General features: G+C 38.8%; 3 protein-coding genes across 5 annotated transcripts in view; all 3 read right to left on the reverse strand.

Annotated features, from left to right (window-relative positions):
* The window catches only part of LOC135110854 (tRNA endonuclease ANKZF1-like), a 169,324-nt gene that overhangs the window by 41,391 nt on the left and 110,092 nt on the right, over positions 1-17,841 (reverse strand). The gene's annotated exons all lie outside the window — the stretch shown is intronic.
* On the reverse strand, positions 1,551-4,549 carry LOC135110855 (uncharacterized). The gene is made up of 2 exons (XM_064023463.1): positions 2,606-4,549; positions 1,551-2,337 (listed from the first exon to the last, which is right to left on the reverse strand). The coding sequence occupies exons 1-2, from the start codon at positions 4,370-4,372 to the stop codon at positions 2,329-2,331; spliced, it is 1,776 nt and encodes a 591-aa protein (XP_063879533.1). The 5' UTR covers positions 4,373-4,549; the 3' UTR covers positions 1,551-2,328.
* Positions 1,551-16,948, reverse strand: LOC135110856 (uncharacterized). The gene is made up of 3 exons (XM_064023464.1): positions 6,128-16,948; positions 4,556-5,821; positions 1,551-2,882 (listed from the first exon to the last, which is right to left on the reverse strand). Exon 2 carries the CDS (start codon positions 5,767-5,769, stop codon positions 4,678-4,680), a length of 1,092 nt encoding a protein of 363 aa, XP_063879534.1. The 5' UTR covers positions 5,770-5,821; positions 6,128-16,948; the 3' UTR covers positions 1,551-2,882; positions 4,556-4,677.

Below are 17,841 nucleotides of genomic sequence, written 5' to 3' on the forward strand. Positions count from 1 at the left end.
AAATCAGAAATGTTTGGTGGGCTAAGAGGAGCACTTCTATATTGGATAAGTGACTTTCTGAGGGGAAGGGAAATGAGAACAATGGTCAAAGATAGGAAGTCATCATGGAGAGAGGTAATTAGTGGTGTCCCACAGGAGTCAGTACTAGCACCATTTATGTTTGCTATCTATGTATACCATATGATGGAAGGGGTTGAATAGCTACATGAGTCTATTTGCTAATGATGTAAAACTGATGAGAAAAGTGGAGAGGATAGAGGATTGAAGCTCTACAGGGAGATTTGAATGTGATTTGGGATTGGAGTGGCAATTGGAAAATGGAGTTTAATGTAAAAAAAAAAATGTGGAGTGTTGAAGTTTGGGCATAGTTGTGTGAGGCCAGTCTTCAGTTATAAACTGGTTAGTGAGGAAATAAAAGTGAAGAGTGAAGAGAAAGACCTTGGAATTACTGTCACTGATAAGCTGTCCCCAGAGGTGTACATGTAAGAAGGAAGACAGGGGGAAACATATAGTCTGGTGAGAAACATAAGAGAAGCATTCAACTATCTGGATGAAGAGATGATTAGGAATTTAATTGTGACAATGATAAGACCTTGTTTGGAATATGTGGCAGTGATATGGTCACCCAGCACTGAAAGGGACATAGAGAAATTAGAGAGAATACAATGAGCAGCAACAATGCTGCCTCCAACCCTATTAGACTTTTCATATGAAGAGAGACTAAAGAAACCCACCTTGGAAGAGACAAGAGAGAGGGGTGACCTGATTTCCTTACACCAGATTTTGTCAGGCTATGAAAAATCAAACTGCAGTGATTTGGTGGTGAGAGACTTTAGAAGCACATGAGGATATGAGAAGAAGGTGAAGAACGGTATGTGTGGAAGGGATATTAAAAAGTTTCCCGCAAAGGGCTGCAGGAATTTGGAATGAGCTTCAAAAAAAGTAGTAAATGCAATAACTATACATGATTTTAAGGAAAAACTGTGTAAGAGTAGATATTGAGACAGGACAGAATGAGCTTAGACTCCTCCTCCTTTAAATCACTATGTAAATGCACACAATAGAAACCAAGTTTCAAAAAATGTAGACAAAAATTATAGAAGTACATGAGACTTACCATGGGTCAGTTGAAATGTGCTTCGGATTTTGCAAAGCAAGCCACCGCTGCTGGAGAGAGCTTTCACATGAGATATACAAAGATCAAGGTACCGACAGACTTTAAAGAGCTGAGAGCCACCCACATGCCACAAGTTCCCGAAAAATGCCCGTCGGAAAGAGAAACACAAAGTCAAAAGCCCATCTTTCCGAAGGGTGGGAGTGGTGGGCATGTGAAAGCTCTCTCCAGCAGCGGTGGCTTGCTTCGCAAAATCCGAAGCACATTTCAACTGACCCATGGTAAGTCACATGTACTTCTATAATTTTACTTCAGCAACCCACCGCTATTGCTGGAGAGGCTCCACATGAGATTTCAAAGCCATGTGGGTGTACTCTCAGAACTACACAATCCTTAACGTTCTCCAAGTGAGTGATTGAAAATTAAACAAACTAAATATGTATCCCAACTTCATTGTATGAAAAATCCTCCTCCTTAAACAGATATGTCCCTTACAAAAACATATAGTACATGTATAAAACAAACAAAATATGTCAATTGAGATCCAACGCAAATGAATAGAGAAACCTGTTAACATTACAATACAGAATCCAGTATGGCCTCTTGAAAAAAATCTGAAACCTGAGTGATCTCCTTATTATAGTGTTTAGCAAAGGTTGTCTCCTGAGTCCAACCTGCCTTAGATAAGATAATGTTAACTGGGACATCCATGGCTTTGGCCTTGAAAGCAGAGGCTGGTCGAACACTGCCAGCCGTGAATTTCTTAGTATTGATACCACAGTCGACAAGAACAGTTTTAATCCACCTTGCCACTGTATCTTTGGAAACACTTTTATGTGGCTTCACCACACTGATGAGGAGTTTCCCATTATCCTTCCCAAATTCCTTTCTCAGATTCTCCGTTCTGTTAATATATTCCTTCAAGGTATTTACAACACACATTCTAGAATCAGGTAAATACGTAAGCATGAAACTTAAGCATTCTCACATTAAACTTTGGACGACACTGCTTAATGTTGCCCCCTAACAAAAGAGATACAGAATTGTTATCAATAATAGCATTGGAATACAATAATAAATGTAAGGTCTGTACTCTTGCAGCTTGAGTCAATGCCATAAGCATCACCAATTTCAAAGTTAAAGATTTCAAAGATAGGTCTTGTAATGGGCTCATGGACCTCAGCTTCTGCAATACTGGCTGCACATCCCAGGTTTCAGCATACCTAGGGCAAGAGGGTCTCAAGTTAAACACACCACGCATAAACCTATTGATAAGTGGATGATTCCCAGCTCTACATCCTTCCAACGTAATGCCTAAAGCAGAGAGAGCACCTCTTGCTGTGTTAACAGACTCATACCCCACCCCTCTATGAAATGTCTCCGAAAGGAAATTCAAAACACTAATTACAGACGGAGTAGAGGGATTGATATTCCATCTATCACAAAATGATGAATATCTTTTAATGTGTGGTCTATATTGCCGCATCGTACCTGGTCTCCACGATGCCATGATAATCTCTGTACCTTCTGACGATACACCTCTCCCTCTAAGTTGTTGCCTGACAAAAGACATGCCATCAATTGGGTGTGGGTCATAATCGGGTGTTCTTCCGCTGATGAGGGATGTCGTAGTACATTTGTTTTCTGAGTGATGAGCCTGGGGGCCTTGATCAACATTTGCAGAAGAGGGCCCATCCAAGGTTGGGAATTCCACATTGGAACAACCATCCACCCCTTGGCTCTCTCCTCCCTCATTTTCTGTAGACACCTAGTAATGAGAGAAAATGGTGGGAAAAGGTAAATCAGATCGAAACTGGCCCAATTTAATGTGAACGCATCCACATGCTTTGCTTCAGGATCAGGTCTCCACGAGCAAAAACAATCTATTTGCTTGTTTAAGCGAGAAGCAAATAAGTCAATGGAGGGAGTTCCAAAAACTACACACAACTCTTTAAAAATCTCTGGATTAAGTTTCCATTCATGTTTGTCATTAAAATTACGAGAGGCTTCATCCGCCAACACATTCTTCTTTCCTGGTATGTGTGCACAAGTAATCCAGATGTCATTGGAAATACACCAATTCCAGATATCAATGCAGATAGAGTTACACACTAGTGATTTAGTTCCACCCATCTCATTAACATAAGCAATGGCTGTGGTATTATCACACATAACTTTAACATGGCAGCCTTTAAGCAAGTAAGCAAAAGATTGAAGGGTAAACAAGATGGCCTTGAGTTCCCTTGCATTAATGTGTAGGCAACTTTCTTCTGTTGTCCATTTACCATTGGTGGAATGCTTTAATACACAACCACCCCAACCTAAATCTGAGGCATCAGTAAAAACTTCAACAGAAGGAGCAGTCCGAATAATTTTCCGAACTTGCGTACCTACTTCAGAGATCCACCAACTCAGCTCCATTTTCATTTCCTTTGAGATAGTCATAAATTTGTCAAAGTTGCCCTTTCCTATCTTTAATGCACCAATTTTGGCCTTTTCTAAAATTCTGTAATGGAGCTTACCTAATTCAACGGCCGGAATGGCAGCTACCAACATGCCAACTACCCAAGCTACCTCTCTGATCTTTGCCTTATTTCTACTGGCCAAGGATGAACAACTTTCCACAATCTTCTTCACTCTACGAGCAGGGAGTGTGACAGTCATGGCTTCAGAATCGATGATGTTGCCAAGATATTCTATGCGTTTTGTAGGCACCAAAACTGACTTGTCCACATTAATACAAAACCCCACATTTTGCAAAATTTCCACAGTATCCTTTAAACAAGCAACACAATCCTCAACTGACTTGCTACACATAAGAGTATCATCTATAAAGGAAGTAATGGTGTAGCCTTTCAATCTCAAAAAAGAAAAAATCGGCTTCAAAAGTTTAGTGAAAAGACGAGGACCTGCAGAAGCACCATTAGGAAGGCAAGTGAATTGGTATATCTTCCCTGCCCATTTAAAACAAAGGTATTTTTGCTGCTCCTCTGCAATTTTGACTGAATAATAAGCATGCTTCAGATCCACCGAAGCCATGAAAGCGCCTGAACTGATTAGCCTAATTGCCTGCTCAAAATTTTCCATTTTGAAATGGATGTAATTCATGAATTTGTTGAGTTTCTTCAAATTAAGCACCAACCTGTAGCCACCCTCTTTTTTCTCTCTCAAGAAAACTGGTGAAATAATCTGGCCCACCTGTCTGTGAGTCTCTTTGATAACCTTCTGGCTCAACAATTTATCTATTTCATTAGTCATAATAACTTTCTCCTCATCACTAAATTTGTATTCCACTTCCTCAGAAAATAAATGAGTAATGTTCTGTTCATCAATCTCAAGATGGCAATGTTTAACAATATCCAAAATGAAAGGATCACTAGTAAGTTTGCACCATTCACCAATAAACTTATGAAGCTGACCCGCTTCAAAGTCATTCCTTACCTGAATTACTGCCAGGGATTGTAGTATCCCCGGCCCCTTGGGTTTTTTTTGAAGAGGAGTTCCCTCTGTGATAAGAAGGGCGGCCGTCCCCTCTGGTGGCAGGTTTGTGTAAGCCGTAAGGTTTAAACCGGGTAGACATACCCCGGAAAGCTGGCTTCCCATAATGTTGCCCCCTTCTGGGTAAACTTGTTCTTCAGCCTTTCGGCCTCCTCAATCTGTTTGGTAGCTTGAGTAAGATCATCCCCAAACAGTAAGCCAGTCGCAGGAGTCTTATCAGTGCATAAGTGCGCATACTTTTGGTTTATCTCTCGTTTGAGAAAAAAACGTCTATTCATATTCAGTTTAAAGTTTGCATGCCCTAACAACCCCAAGGCACCATTAAGCATAGCCACCTCATGACCAATAACCTGATTCTGCTCCTCATTGGCAAACTTGTCCAGAACAGTAAGTGATTTAACCATAATAGTGGCAGCCTTAGTTATATCCTTACCAATTTCCTTCAGTCGGAAATCAGCTTTCTTTGCCTCAGTGGGTAGGGCATCCAGCACTTGTGAGTTGCACTCGACTGGGATAAGTGCCTTACAGTTTCTAGGACGTTTAGAAGCCTCATCTGCCAAAATCTCCTTATGGTCTTCCTCTTTCAAACCATGAGAAAACCAGTGATTCACCATTGCAGCAATCGGTTCTTCAATAGCTTCAGAACAGTCATCCATAGGCACATAGGCCTTAGCTGCTTGTAACAGAATACTGCCCGAAGGAGCTTCATCTTCAATCTCACCTTCTTCAGCACTCATTTCTTGTGATCTAAAGCCAGAAAATGCACCAGAGGAAGAAGGGGGAGGGGAGGCAGAAATCTCATGAGTACCCCCTAAGTCCTGTGCTGGCCCAGATCTGATGCCTGATGTGCCAGGCTCAGAACCAACACTTGCCCTGGCACCTCTGTCACTCTTAAGTTTATTCACATCTTCCTGAAGTGCAGCCCAAGCCTCAAAAAACTTGGATAACGTAGTATTGTTAACATCTCCAGACTGGCTAGCTGGTGGTCGGGCGTCCATCTTAGACACACGATCACTTGCAACTTCATCCTCCCTAGCAGAGGCCCCAGACCGTTGGATATTCTTCCTCTTTTTATGCCTAGTGGACGAATAGAGTCGGCTTCCACAAGAATGTGAAGAACCGCTTCTTGGAGGTGTAGAATCCCCCGAGGAAGACATATTGATGAACCAAACTCCTTCACAACAGTACACTCTGTCACCTGTCCCGCTCCTGAGAGATAACGGGGAAAAAACACAGACAAAATAATCTTAGTTCAGCCCGCTCTTAATACAGATAACGGGATATAATCAAATCGAACCTTAAAACCTGCACCACGGGCCAGCAATCACAAAGAAATAATCGCGCCATGGCCGCTTGTTTACATTCACCTGCTCCCAAATGTAGATAATGGGGAAAAACACCGAGACAAAGGCACAGTATAACACCCACAACACACTAGTAAAAAACAATAGACAATGAATAAATGAGAACCTGCTCCAAGTTTGAATAACAGGTAACACGTGTGCATAACCTCACCTTGTTCAACACCGTGTCCTCCCGCTCCTCATGGATAACAGGAAAGGAACACCAGGCACTCTTCCCGCTCCAACAGGATCACGGGGTAATAAAGTAAGGTAAAACAAAGTGAGTAAGGTGTAAAATAAGTGCCAACCCGCTCTGAAATTCAGATAACGGGTAACTAATGCCACAATGGCAAACCGCCGCAGTAAGACAAACACGTCTTGCCTGTACCGAGAACAAAGCGTCACTGTCGGTACCTTGATCTTTGTATATCTCATGTGGAGCCTCTCCAGCAATAGCGGTGGGTTGCTGAAGTAAAATTAAAAGTTAAAAATGGTGTACACAAATGCTGATGGGTTGGTATCTAAATTAAATGAACTTAAGGATAAAACAGAAAAGGACAAACCACAGATAATATGTCTCAGTGAGACTAAGTTAAAACTGTCATTATCAAATGCTACAGTGAACTTGAATGATCATAAGATACAGAGAAAAGATAAAAGAACATAAAGGTTCCCAGACATTTCTCCGACAGACATTTGGATGACAGATTTCACCAAAGGACATTCAGCCAAACTGACATTTGGTCGACGGACATTTGGCCAACAGACATTTGGCTGATGGACATTTGGCCAACAGACATTTGACCAAACAGAAACTTGGGCAAACAAACACTTGGCAGAACTGACATATTTTTTGATATATTACTTTCAGTTTTAAAGACAGACAGACTTTTTGCTGAACTGACCAGACATTTGGCCAAAGAGTTAAAAAGATTAAAAAGCAAAAAGCAAATCTTTACTATACATGAGAAAAGTTTAAAAGTTATTAATCTTAAGGAAATTTCTTTAAAAACATATACTATAAAAATCAAAGATCACAAATATTTAGACTGTGGACAATTGGTCTCAAGAAATCAATTCTTTGATACTAATTATACTTCTCAGTGAGAGACTTCAGTCTTGAGTTTAATAACTGGTGCTTCTTCTTTGGTTTTCTTAACTCTACTCCTAATTCCACTGGCTCAATTGTCAACTCCCAATCTGACCGCTCTTTTCTTAGTTTTGAAACCAGATGGCAAAGAGTTGGGTGAGTGATTGCCATTCTCTGCTCAAAAGCTCTGTGCCATCCTTCTAAAGAGTTTGTTGTCTGTGGAATGCTGTTTATAGTTCTCTCTGTTGTATTCCAGATACTGAGTTCTTGTCGTGGAATGCCATTTATAGTTCTCTCTGTTGTGTTCCACATACTGAGTTCAAACACTGGTCTTTATCATCTTCCACATTGTATAACACCAATCCATGTCACTTTAAAGTAGTCAAGAAATTCACAGAGAAGTTCATCAGTTTCATCATCTAGAGATGAGACAAATTCACTGAAACTTTCGTCATTAACTGGCACAAATGCTAAAGCTTGAACATGCTTCACAATTGGTGCATTTGTTGGGTCATTATACCAAGCCTGTAGTCCAAATTCTTGTATTTTCTCCATAAACACTGTCCAAAATGAAAAAAAACATCCATAAATGTTTGTGTTTGGGAAGCAAACAGAGATGCTATTAAGAGCTGCCTTTTCATGATTAATAGTGATTGACAAAGAATTAAGACCTGGTCTTACTTGTTTAAGGGTGTTAAAAATCAAATCATAACTTGCTTGGTTTTTGTTCCTGGCAATACAGCATACTAAGGGAATAGTATGGCTCTCATCCATCATAACATGTATTGTATACAGCTGGAAGCCTAATGGCGCAGAATCAAAAGTTCCTTCACACAACCAGTTGTCTTTAAAAGCAAGAAGCTGTAAATTTTGAAGCATTGATAGAATTAGCAGGATGTCACTTTCATAGATAATCAAATCTCTTCTAATTGATTTCTGTAAATCATCAGTTAAAATGTATTCATCTGGTGTCTTGCGTTGTTTACACGCCATTTTTGCCAGTGTTTTTTTAGGAAGAGCACCTGTAGCATCAAGTGGGTACTCATTAATGCAGTTTTGTATTATAATTGGTCACTTCCTCTGACTGTTTGCATCTTCCTTTAATTTTTTGTACTGTTTTCAAAGACAGATTGCATCCAGCATCAGGTGGATGTGAATGCTTACTTGCTTCTCCTTCAACAACTTTGTCTTCTGTTTCTAGTTGTCCTCCACACCTTCCTTTGTATTCACATCGCCAGTATGTTATACTGTCTTTTTTTGCTTATCAACATTGTAGGTGTAGCCATCAAGCAAAAGTTTTCTTCCTTCTCTTGTCATTGGTATGAGTTCCATGGTCTTAAAAGGTTTAATATATATATATATATATATATATATATATATATATATATATATATATATATATATATATATATATATATATATATATATATATATATATATATATATACACATACACACACTGGGTTGATGGGAATGGATGGAAGGCCACATTGAAAGTGCCCTTTAGGAAGCCTCTCTCTCTGTCTGTGTCTGTTCGATACTTGAAGGTGTTACTAGGGGCGAATCATCGAGTAATATCAGAGCTTGCTTGGGGTTTTGAAGCTTTGAGTCAAGGCTGCTCCATGTGGAAAAATAAGGAGGTGAAGAAAGGAGGTGTTGCACTGACACACGAGGTAGAAAGGGAGTGAAGAAAGCGTGAGTGGTGTAACTGCTACTGGGAGCGAACCAGCGAGTAAGTTATGTCAGCTTGTTTGGGCTTTCGAAGCTTTGAGTCGAGGCTTCTCTACAAGAAAATAAGGAGTTGAAGAGAAGAGGTGTTGCAGTGGTGATCCATGAGGCAGAAAGGGGTGATGAAAGGTGGTGTAATTGCATATTAGAGTTTGTAACACCTTAAAATTGAAAGTAATATATCAAAAAAATGTCAGTTTGGTCAAATGTCTGTTCAGCCAAATGTCTGTCGGCCAAAAGTCAGTTCAGCCAAATGTCTGTCAGCCAGATATCTGACCACGGAACATAAATATGGAGGAAGACTCATGATACTGACCAGTAAAGACTTAAAAGCAAAAGAAGTTGAATTTGACACATCAAACAAAGTTGAATTAGCAGCTATTGAGAAAAATAATGGTAGCAACATTATATATACCTTCAAGGACAAGAGCTTGGGAAATGGAAGAGTACAATGAGTTAGAAGATTTTACTGAGGAAACCATAGGAGCAATGCTTCGAAACATGGAAGACAAATAAAAAAGACTAATATTAACTGGAAATTTTAATTGTGATATAGACTGAAGTAAATGCAAAATAAAAAATTCAGAATACCAATGGAATAACAGATTACTAGAACTTGTATAAGATCACTTATTAACACAGCATATTATATGATATACAAGAATGAGGGGCATGGATCAACCATCATTACTAGAATTACTCTTTATTAGAAAAGATAATGAAATAGAAAATACTGTGTACCTCCCACCATTAGGGAAAAGTGATCATGTAGTACTGACATGGGACTTCATAGTGGCATATGATGTACTAGAAAATTAACCAAAAAGACAGCTTAATTACAAAAGAGTAAATAATGAAGAACTAAGAAAATATTTTCATTCAATAAAATGGGAAGAACAAATGGATATAAAAGATACAAAGTTTTGTGAAATTTACAATAAAAAGTCAGAAGATACAGTACATCCCTTCCAAAAAAAACAGACGGTAATGATAAAAAAAATGGTTAGACAGTAACTGCATTGCTGCAAGAAAAAAAAACAGATTTATTGTGGAATAGATGCAGAAGACGTGGAGGAGAAAGGGCCTATGAGAAATACAAAAGTGCAAAGAATAAATACACAAAGAAGAGAAAAGAAGCAGAAACTGAATATCAAATGGACATAATAAACAAATGTAAACATGAACCCAAGCTATTCTATAGTTATGTTAAAAGCAAGACTAAAATGCAAGACAAAATTCAGTGTCTGACAGATGAAGGAAAAAAATATTATATGTGAGATGCTAAATGAGAAACTCTAATCAGTATTTACAAAATGAAAACGCATTTCTGAAAGAGCAAAATAGAGGTCCAGGAAAAGAAACAATGGATAGCTTAGTATAAGTAGTGAAGAAATAGAAGCAGAGATGAAAGCATTGGACTAAAACAAAACTATGGATCCTGATGCCATTTCCTGCTGGGTATTGAAGGAATGTGCAAAAGAATTAAGTAAACCATTGAACGTATTAATGCAAGATTGCCAAAAGCAGAGGAAGCAGCCAGAAAGCTGGAAAAGAGCGGACATAGTACTGCTATTTAAGAAAGGAAACAGACAGAACCCTCTCAACCATAGGCCAGTTTCTCTAGCAAGTTTAGTATGTAAAGTCATGGAAAGAATAGTATGGAAGAACTGGGTAGATCACATAAAAGGTAGCAAATTATTATCAGATAAACAATTTGGTTTCAGAAAAGGAAGATCCTATGCATCAAACTTGTTAAGCTATTACACCAAAATAACTGAAAAAACTAAGAGATAGATGGATGGGTCGATAGTATTTACCTGGATTTAAAAGAAAAAGCCTTTGACAGGGTTCCTCATCAGAGGCTTACCTGGAAGTTAGAAATCTATGAAGATATTCAAGGAAACTTATTAAAATGAATGGAAATTTTCTAAAGGAAAGGAAAATGAAAACAACATTGAGAGGTAAATCTTGGAAGGATGTAACCAAGGCAAGGCTCTGTATTAGCACCAATTATATTCCTGATTTATGTAAATGATATGCCTGAGATAACTGCAGATGGGAGCTACATGAACATGTTTGTTGATGATGCCAAATTCAAAGAAGTGTAAAAAATTAAGACTGCCGTAGAAAGCTGCAAGATGACATTAATAAGTTGAATAAATGGAGCGATAAATGGCCGATGGAGTTTAATGCAGATAAATGTCATGTTCTGAATTTTGAAAGAAGCAAGTCATGACCAGAATGGAAATATAAATTAGGAAATAAAAAACTTAAGAGTCCAAGAAAGAGAGAGATTTAGGTGTAACAATAAATAATAAGCTATTAGGAAATTAAGAGTCCAAGAAAGAGAGATTTAAGTGTAACAATAAATAATAAACTAACTCCAGATAATCACATAAATCATAAGGCAGAAAGCATGTATGCCTTATTGGCAAATATGAGAATAGTACTCAAATATATAGATGAAGAGATGATGAGAAAATTTATAACATCATTCATAAGACCCACATTAGAATATGCAGTGGTGTTATGGAATTCACACTTAAAAAAACATAAAAAGTAAAAAGAGACCTTCATGGGAGGAGAAATAATAACAAAAATTAATAAAGAAAAAGATTTGGGAGTAATGATCCAGGACACATTATCACCTGAAAGGCACATAAACAGAATATTTGGGTCTAAAACCAGCTTGTTAACAAACATTAGGGTAGCACTTAACTATTTAGACAAAGAAATGAAGAAAATTATGATAAGCATGACATGACCTAAATTGGAATACACCAGTAGCTTGGGTTCCACATAGAAAAAGAGATATATAGAAACTGGAAAGAATACAGCAGTAGTTTGGGCTCTACATAGAAAAAAAGATATTTGGTAACTGGAAAGAATACAGAGGATAGCGGCAAAGATGGTACCAGAATTGAACGATTTAAGCTATGAAGAAAGACTTGGAGATGGGATTACCAACACTACAAGAGAGGAGAGGAAGAGGAGACCTGATAACAATGTACAAATTAGTAAACAATATAGAAAGAATAGACAGAAATTACTTTGTACAACAGATGAAGGAGGGAGAGAGACAGACAAGGGGGCATGGGAAGAAAATAAAGAAGAGTGGATGTTCAAGCAACATCAAGAAATACAGCTTCCCGTATCAAACTAGTGAGATCTGGAATGATTTCAAGGAAGAAATGGTTGTGGCAAACAGAGTACGCATGTTTAAATAGAAACTGGATAAATATGGTTATGGAGACAGGACAAGATGAGCTTTGGCTTGTGCCTTATACAATACAACTAGGTAAATACAAATAGGTAAATAAACACATGGTGTAGTATCAGTGAGTGTGCACAACTTTAAGGAAAAACTAGACAAGTGTAGATATGGAGATAGGACTGCATGAGCACAGCTCAGCCCCTATAAGCCACAACTAAGTAAAAAAAAAAAATAAATAAATAAATAAAAAAATATATTAGTATTTATTTGAATATAATTCCAGGTAAATAAAATACCTATGCTCTTAAAACTATTTATAGTACTTTCTTTTATTTTATATGGAATCATAAATCTGTGCTACCAAATTGTCTCAAATCTAACTTTCATGTTTTTGTCACCAAGAACTCAACTAGCCAAAACATTCCATTACAATATAAAATAATTGTTCCACATAATCCCATGAGTCAATTCATGGCTCAAGAGCAGAACTGCACAAAAACACCCCTTTCATAAAAAAAAACATAAGAAAATAAGGAAAGTTGCAGTCCCTCTATGAAACATACCTATCTATTTCCACCTATCATCCTCATCCATAAATTTGTTTAATCTACTTTTAAAGTTCCCTAATGACTCAGCACAAACAACCTGATTACTGAGTCTATTTCATTCATCTACCACTCTATATGAAGACTAATTTCTTTCTCTCTTTAAAAAATAACTTTTCAATCTTGAACCCATTATTTCCTGTTCATCTTGATAACTAATCCTGAGAAATTTGTTTATGTCATCCTTGTTGTATCCTCTATATACTGACTTTTATTAATCTATGCCACTTTCCTTTCATCACCTAAATTCTTTTCAGTACCAGTTCTTGTATGCCTGTTCTCCTTTTTCACTTTAACCATATATGAGAGTCTACACAAGTTTTTTCCCACATCTCATTTATATTACTATATGAGAGGGCAGCAGACACATGCTGAAATGATAATTACTCCCAGTGAGGTGTGAAGCACTAGATCAGGTGTGCTTTGAACTCATCAATAATCCAGCTGTGACCTCATTGAATGTTTCCTTTTGTGTCTCACATCACATGGGGGCAGTCACAGCCTGCCCTCTAAAGATAACTCTCTTCCTTCACTCAAAACTACATGCACCTGATTATAAACACACCCTTCACTCAAAAATTTTAATTCAATATGGCGACTCTTACACCAGTCTCAGAGTCCCTGTCTCGGGAGGGGACCAGAAATGTCCCCAGGTGGGACTACTCTTCTGGTATCAACCCTAAGTGTCTTGACACCCCCTTCAATTTTTTCTTCATTAACTTCTACAACATTCACAGCTTTAGACCTAATTTTCAATCTGCAGAATACCACCTCTCTTCTACTAAACCTCATCTTTTCCTCAGTGAAACACAGGTGTCTGAAGCCCCTTCACTGTTCTCCGAACATTAGGACTAGGCACCTTGCCTAGTCAAACTCTTCCAACTCTGTCTATCACCATTTACCTTTTCTTCCTGCAGGAAGTCTGCCTACATTCAGCCTGTTCCAAAAAAGGGTGACCATTCTAATCCCTCAAACTACTGTTCTATTGCTTTAATTTCCTGCCTCTCTAAAATTTTTTAATCTATCCTCAACAGGAAGATTCCTAAACATCTATCACTTCACAATCTTCTAATTGATCACCAGTATGGGTTCCATTGAGACTGCTCTACTGGTGATCTGGCTTTCTCACTGAATCTTGGTCATCCTCTTTTAGGGATTTTGGTGAAACTTCTGTTGTTACTTTAGATATATCAAAAGATTTTGATAGGGTTTGGTGCAAAGCTTTGATTTCCAAACTAGCTTCCTACAGTTTTTATCCTTCCCTCTGTACCTTCATCTTAAGTTTCCTCTCTGACAGTTCTATTGCTGCTGTGGTAAATAGTCACTGTTATTCTCCTAAGCTTATTAACAGTGGTGTTCCTCAGAATTCTGGTCTGTCACACACTCTCTTCCAATTATTCATCAATGATCTTCTAAACCAAACTTCTTGTCCTATCCACTCCTATGCTAATGATACCACCCTGCACTTTTCCACATCTTTTCATAGACATCCAATCCTTCAGGAAGTAAACTGCTTATGCAGGGAAGCCACAGAATGCCTAACTTCTGATCTCTCTAAAATTTCTGATTGGGGTAGAGCAAACTTAGTATTGTTCAATGCCTCAAAAACTCAATTCCTCTATCGATCAACTCATCACAATCTTACATATAACTATCCCCTCTTCTTCAATGACACTCAACTGACCCCCCCTTCTAAAATTAACATCCTTGGTCTATTCTTTTCTTATGATCTAAACTGGAAGCCTCACATCTCATCTCTTGCTTAAACAGTTTCTATGAAGTTAGGCATTCTGAGTTATTTCAGCCAGTTTTTCTCCCCCTCTCCTCCCCCACCCAGCTGCTAACTCTGTACAGGGACCTTATCTGTCCATGTATGTATGCTTCACACAAAAGGGAGGGGGGGCTTCCACTCATATTGCTATTTTAGACAGGGTGGAATCAAAAGGTTTTCATCTCATCAACCCCTCTCCTCTAACTGACTGTATTCAGGTTCTTTCTCATTGCTGCAATGTTGCATCTCTTGCTATCTTCTACTCCTATTTTCATGCTAGCTGCTCTTCTGATGTTGCTACCTTGCTGCATGCCTCCTTTTCTCATGTGGCTTTGCTGAACAAGATTTTCTTCTTCCTCTCATCTCTATTCTGTCCACTTCTTTAATGCAAGAGTTAACCTGTATTCTCAATCATTCATCCCTTTCTCTGGTAAACTCTGGAGCTCCCTGCCTGCTTCTATATTTCCTCCTTCCTGACTTGAACTCTTTCAAGAGGGAGGTTGACCATTCTATCTTGACATCTGTATGGGAACTGGCAATAAGTGGATCTTTTTTTGGTTCATAATTTTTGTTGCCCTTGGACAGTGGCTAAAATCAACATTCTTTTTTTGCTCCCATATTCTAATTTCATCCCTGTATAATTCAGAAAGTATAGTTAATCCCTCACACAACTCTATCACTGCATTCATTCCAAGTGATCTATATCTAATAACTTTATGCATCTGCTGCTGTTGCTTATGATGATAATAATAATAATAATAATAATAATAATAATAATAATAATAATAATAATAATAATAATAATAATAATAATTACAAAAAATAATAATAATTCCAATCTATCTATCTATATACAAAGAAGCAATCCCACACAGGGTGGCCCAAACAAAGTACCACATACTCACACTCTTAGTCCTGTCAGCCCCTGTTGACAGCATGTAATGGTTTACCCTTGTCCATTCATAATGAGACTGTTGCCTATCCCCACACCAACTACAATCCTTAGTGTTCCCACACTTCTTCCCATAGATCGATAAGAGTGTCATTTTTGTGCACTCACCACTGTTGCTTTCATTCACCTCTATCACACACAATCACTCTTGCTTGCTGTTAAGTAATTTTTCTCTCATTCAGTGCTCTCTTCATACAGTTCATCCACATCAGGTGTGGCCTTCCTCTTAACTTTTCACCACACACATCTGACCTCATTATCCTCTTTACTAGTTTTTTTTGTCCTCTATTCTTCCCACATGCCCAAACCATCTTAACACATGCTGATCTGTCCTTCCAGACAACTTCCTCAAAACACCAGTTCTTGCCTCCTCATTTTTTATTGTCACTCCATGTTACTCAACACATACTCCTCAAGCACTTCTTTTCCAACACATGCAACCATTTTTCTCCTCTACTCCCATGTTCCATGTTTCAGCACCACACAGCTCAGTAGGCAACATTATCTCTCCTATAACCGTCTCTTTACACTCATACCCAGTGTCCTATGTTTAAGAAATTTTCTCAGTCCAACAAGTACTTTTCCTACTTTTTCACCCTATATTTCATCTCTGTCTCAACTCTTCCATTCACTGTAAATGTTGAGCCAAAATACTTGAAACAACCCACCTTTTCCACCTGTTCCCTGTCTTATCCATCCTGCCACCACTTATCTTTTTTTGAGCATTTCATTACTTTACTTTTACCAACATTCACTATCAGCTTCCTCCTGGAAAAACACCCAAACTTCTCTACTGGTCTTTTCAAGTTCCTCTCTGAATCAGCCACCAGAGATGTATCATCAGCAAATATCAGTCAACTTAGATCCCATACCCACACCTCACCACTGATCAAACTCAGGTCTCTGCCTGGAACTCTCATTGCATTTACCACAATATCCACATAGAATCATGGTCACTGTACACAACCTTGACGGAAACCTACTCTGGCTGGGAAGAACTCACATCACCAATTCTCACACATACCCTGTTATTTACATGAAAACTCTTCCCTTGTTCCAACAAACCTGCCTCTAACTCCATATACAATAGCATACACAACAATGCATGGTTGTTATAACATACAAATACAATAATGCAGTGATATTTTAATAAATACCAACCATATTTGCCAGTACATTAGACACTTTTTTCTTGAAAGAATTGATAATTAGTGTGTGTCTAATGCAGCACTAGTACAAATGCCTAGGCCTGTAACCCTATGCCTATAAGTGTGGAGTTGAAGCAGTAGTACAATAAGCATAGATATTGTTACTAATAATAAAATTCTCTCTCTCTCTCTCTCTCTCTCTCTCTCTCTCTCTCTCTCTCTCTCTCTCTCTCTCTCTCTCTCTCTCTCTCTCTCTCTCTTTCCTTCTCTTTCCCTTCATTCCCTTTCCCTTCATTCCCTTTCCCTTCATTCCCTTTCCCTTCATTTCCTTCCCTTCCCTTCTTCTCCTCTCCCTTCTCTCCTTCCATTCTTCTCCTCTCCCTTCACTCCTTCCCTTCTTCTCCTCTCCCTTCCCTCCTTCCCTTCTCCTCCTCTACCTTCCCTCCTTCCCTCCCCATTTCCTCCCTCCATCCACCCATCCACCCCTGCCCTCTCTCTCTCTCAGAGAGAGAGAGAGAGAGAGAGAGAGAGAGAGAGAGAGAGAGAGAGAGAGAGAGAGAGAGAGAGAGAGAGAGAGAGAGAGAGAGAGAGAGAGAGAGAGAGAGAGAGAGAGAGAGAGAGAGAGAGAGAGAGAGAGAGAGAGAGAGAGAGAGAGAGAGAGAGAGAGAGAGAGGAGGGGGTGGAGAGGGATGACATTGATGGAAGGAGGGAGGGAAGGGTGAGGAGGTCAGGAAAGGGAAAGGGAGGGAGGGAGAGAAAGAACAAAACACACACACACACACACACACACACACACACACACACACACACACACACACACACACACAAATGTGCGCATGTGTGTGTATGTGTGTGTGTGTGTGTGTGTGTGTGTGTGTGTGTGTGTGTGTGTGTGTGTGTGTGTGTGTGTGTGTGTGTGTGTATTTACCTAGTTGTAGTTACCTAGTTGTGGTTTATGGGAGGGAAGTAATCTTACAATATCCCATCTCTATATCTATCCAGTTTGGTCTTAAAAGCATGGACAGCTACAGCACTGACAACATCTTCACTGAGTTCATTCCATTTGCTCACACTTCTATGAGGAAAACTATAATTCTTGATGTCTCTTCTACAGTTAGCTGTCTTCAGCTTCTTGCTGTGTCCCCTTGTACTCTGTGTCTAAATTTATAAAACATTTTTTGTCCACATTTTCAATACCATTTATCATTCTATAAATGTTTATCAAATCTCTCTCTCTCTCTCTCTCTCTCTCTCTCTCTCTCTCTCTCTCTCTCTCTCTCTCTCTCTCTCTCTCTCTCTCTCTCTCTCTCTCTCTCTCTCTCTCTCTCTCTCTCCTGTTTTCAAGGGTAGGAATTTCCAACATTTTTAATCTCTCTTC

This window comes from Scylla paramamosain, chromosome 21, assembly GCF_035594125.1.
Source record: "Scylla paramamosain isolate STU-SP2022 chromosome 21, ASM3559412v1, whole genome shotgun sequence".
Taxonomy (NCBI): domain Eukaryota; kingdom Metazoa; phylum Arthropoda; class Malacostraca; order Decapoda; family Portunidae; genus Scylla; species Scylla paramamosain.

Bases quoted from the DNA above. Each gene is read 5' to 3' on its own strand.
- LOC135110856 (XM_064023464.1), bottom strand. From the start codon at position 5,769: ATGTCTTCCTCGGGGGATTCTACACCTCCAAGAAGCGGTTCTTCACAT.
- LOC135110855 (XM_064023463.1), bottom strand. From the start codon at position 4,372: ATGACTAATGAAATAGATAAATTGTTGAGCCAGAAGGTTATCAAAGAG.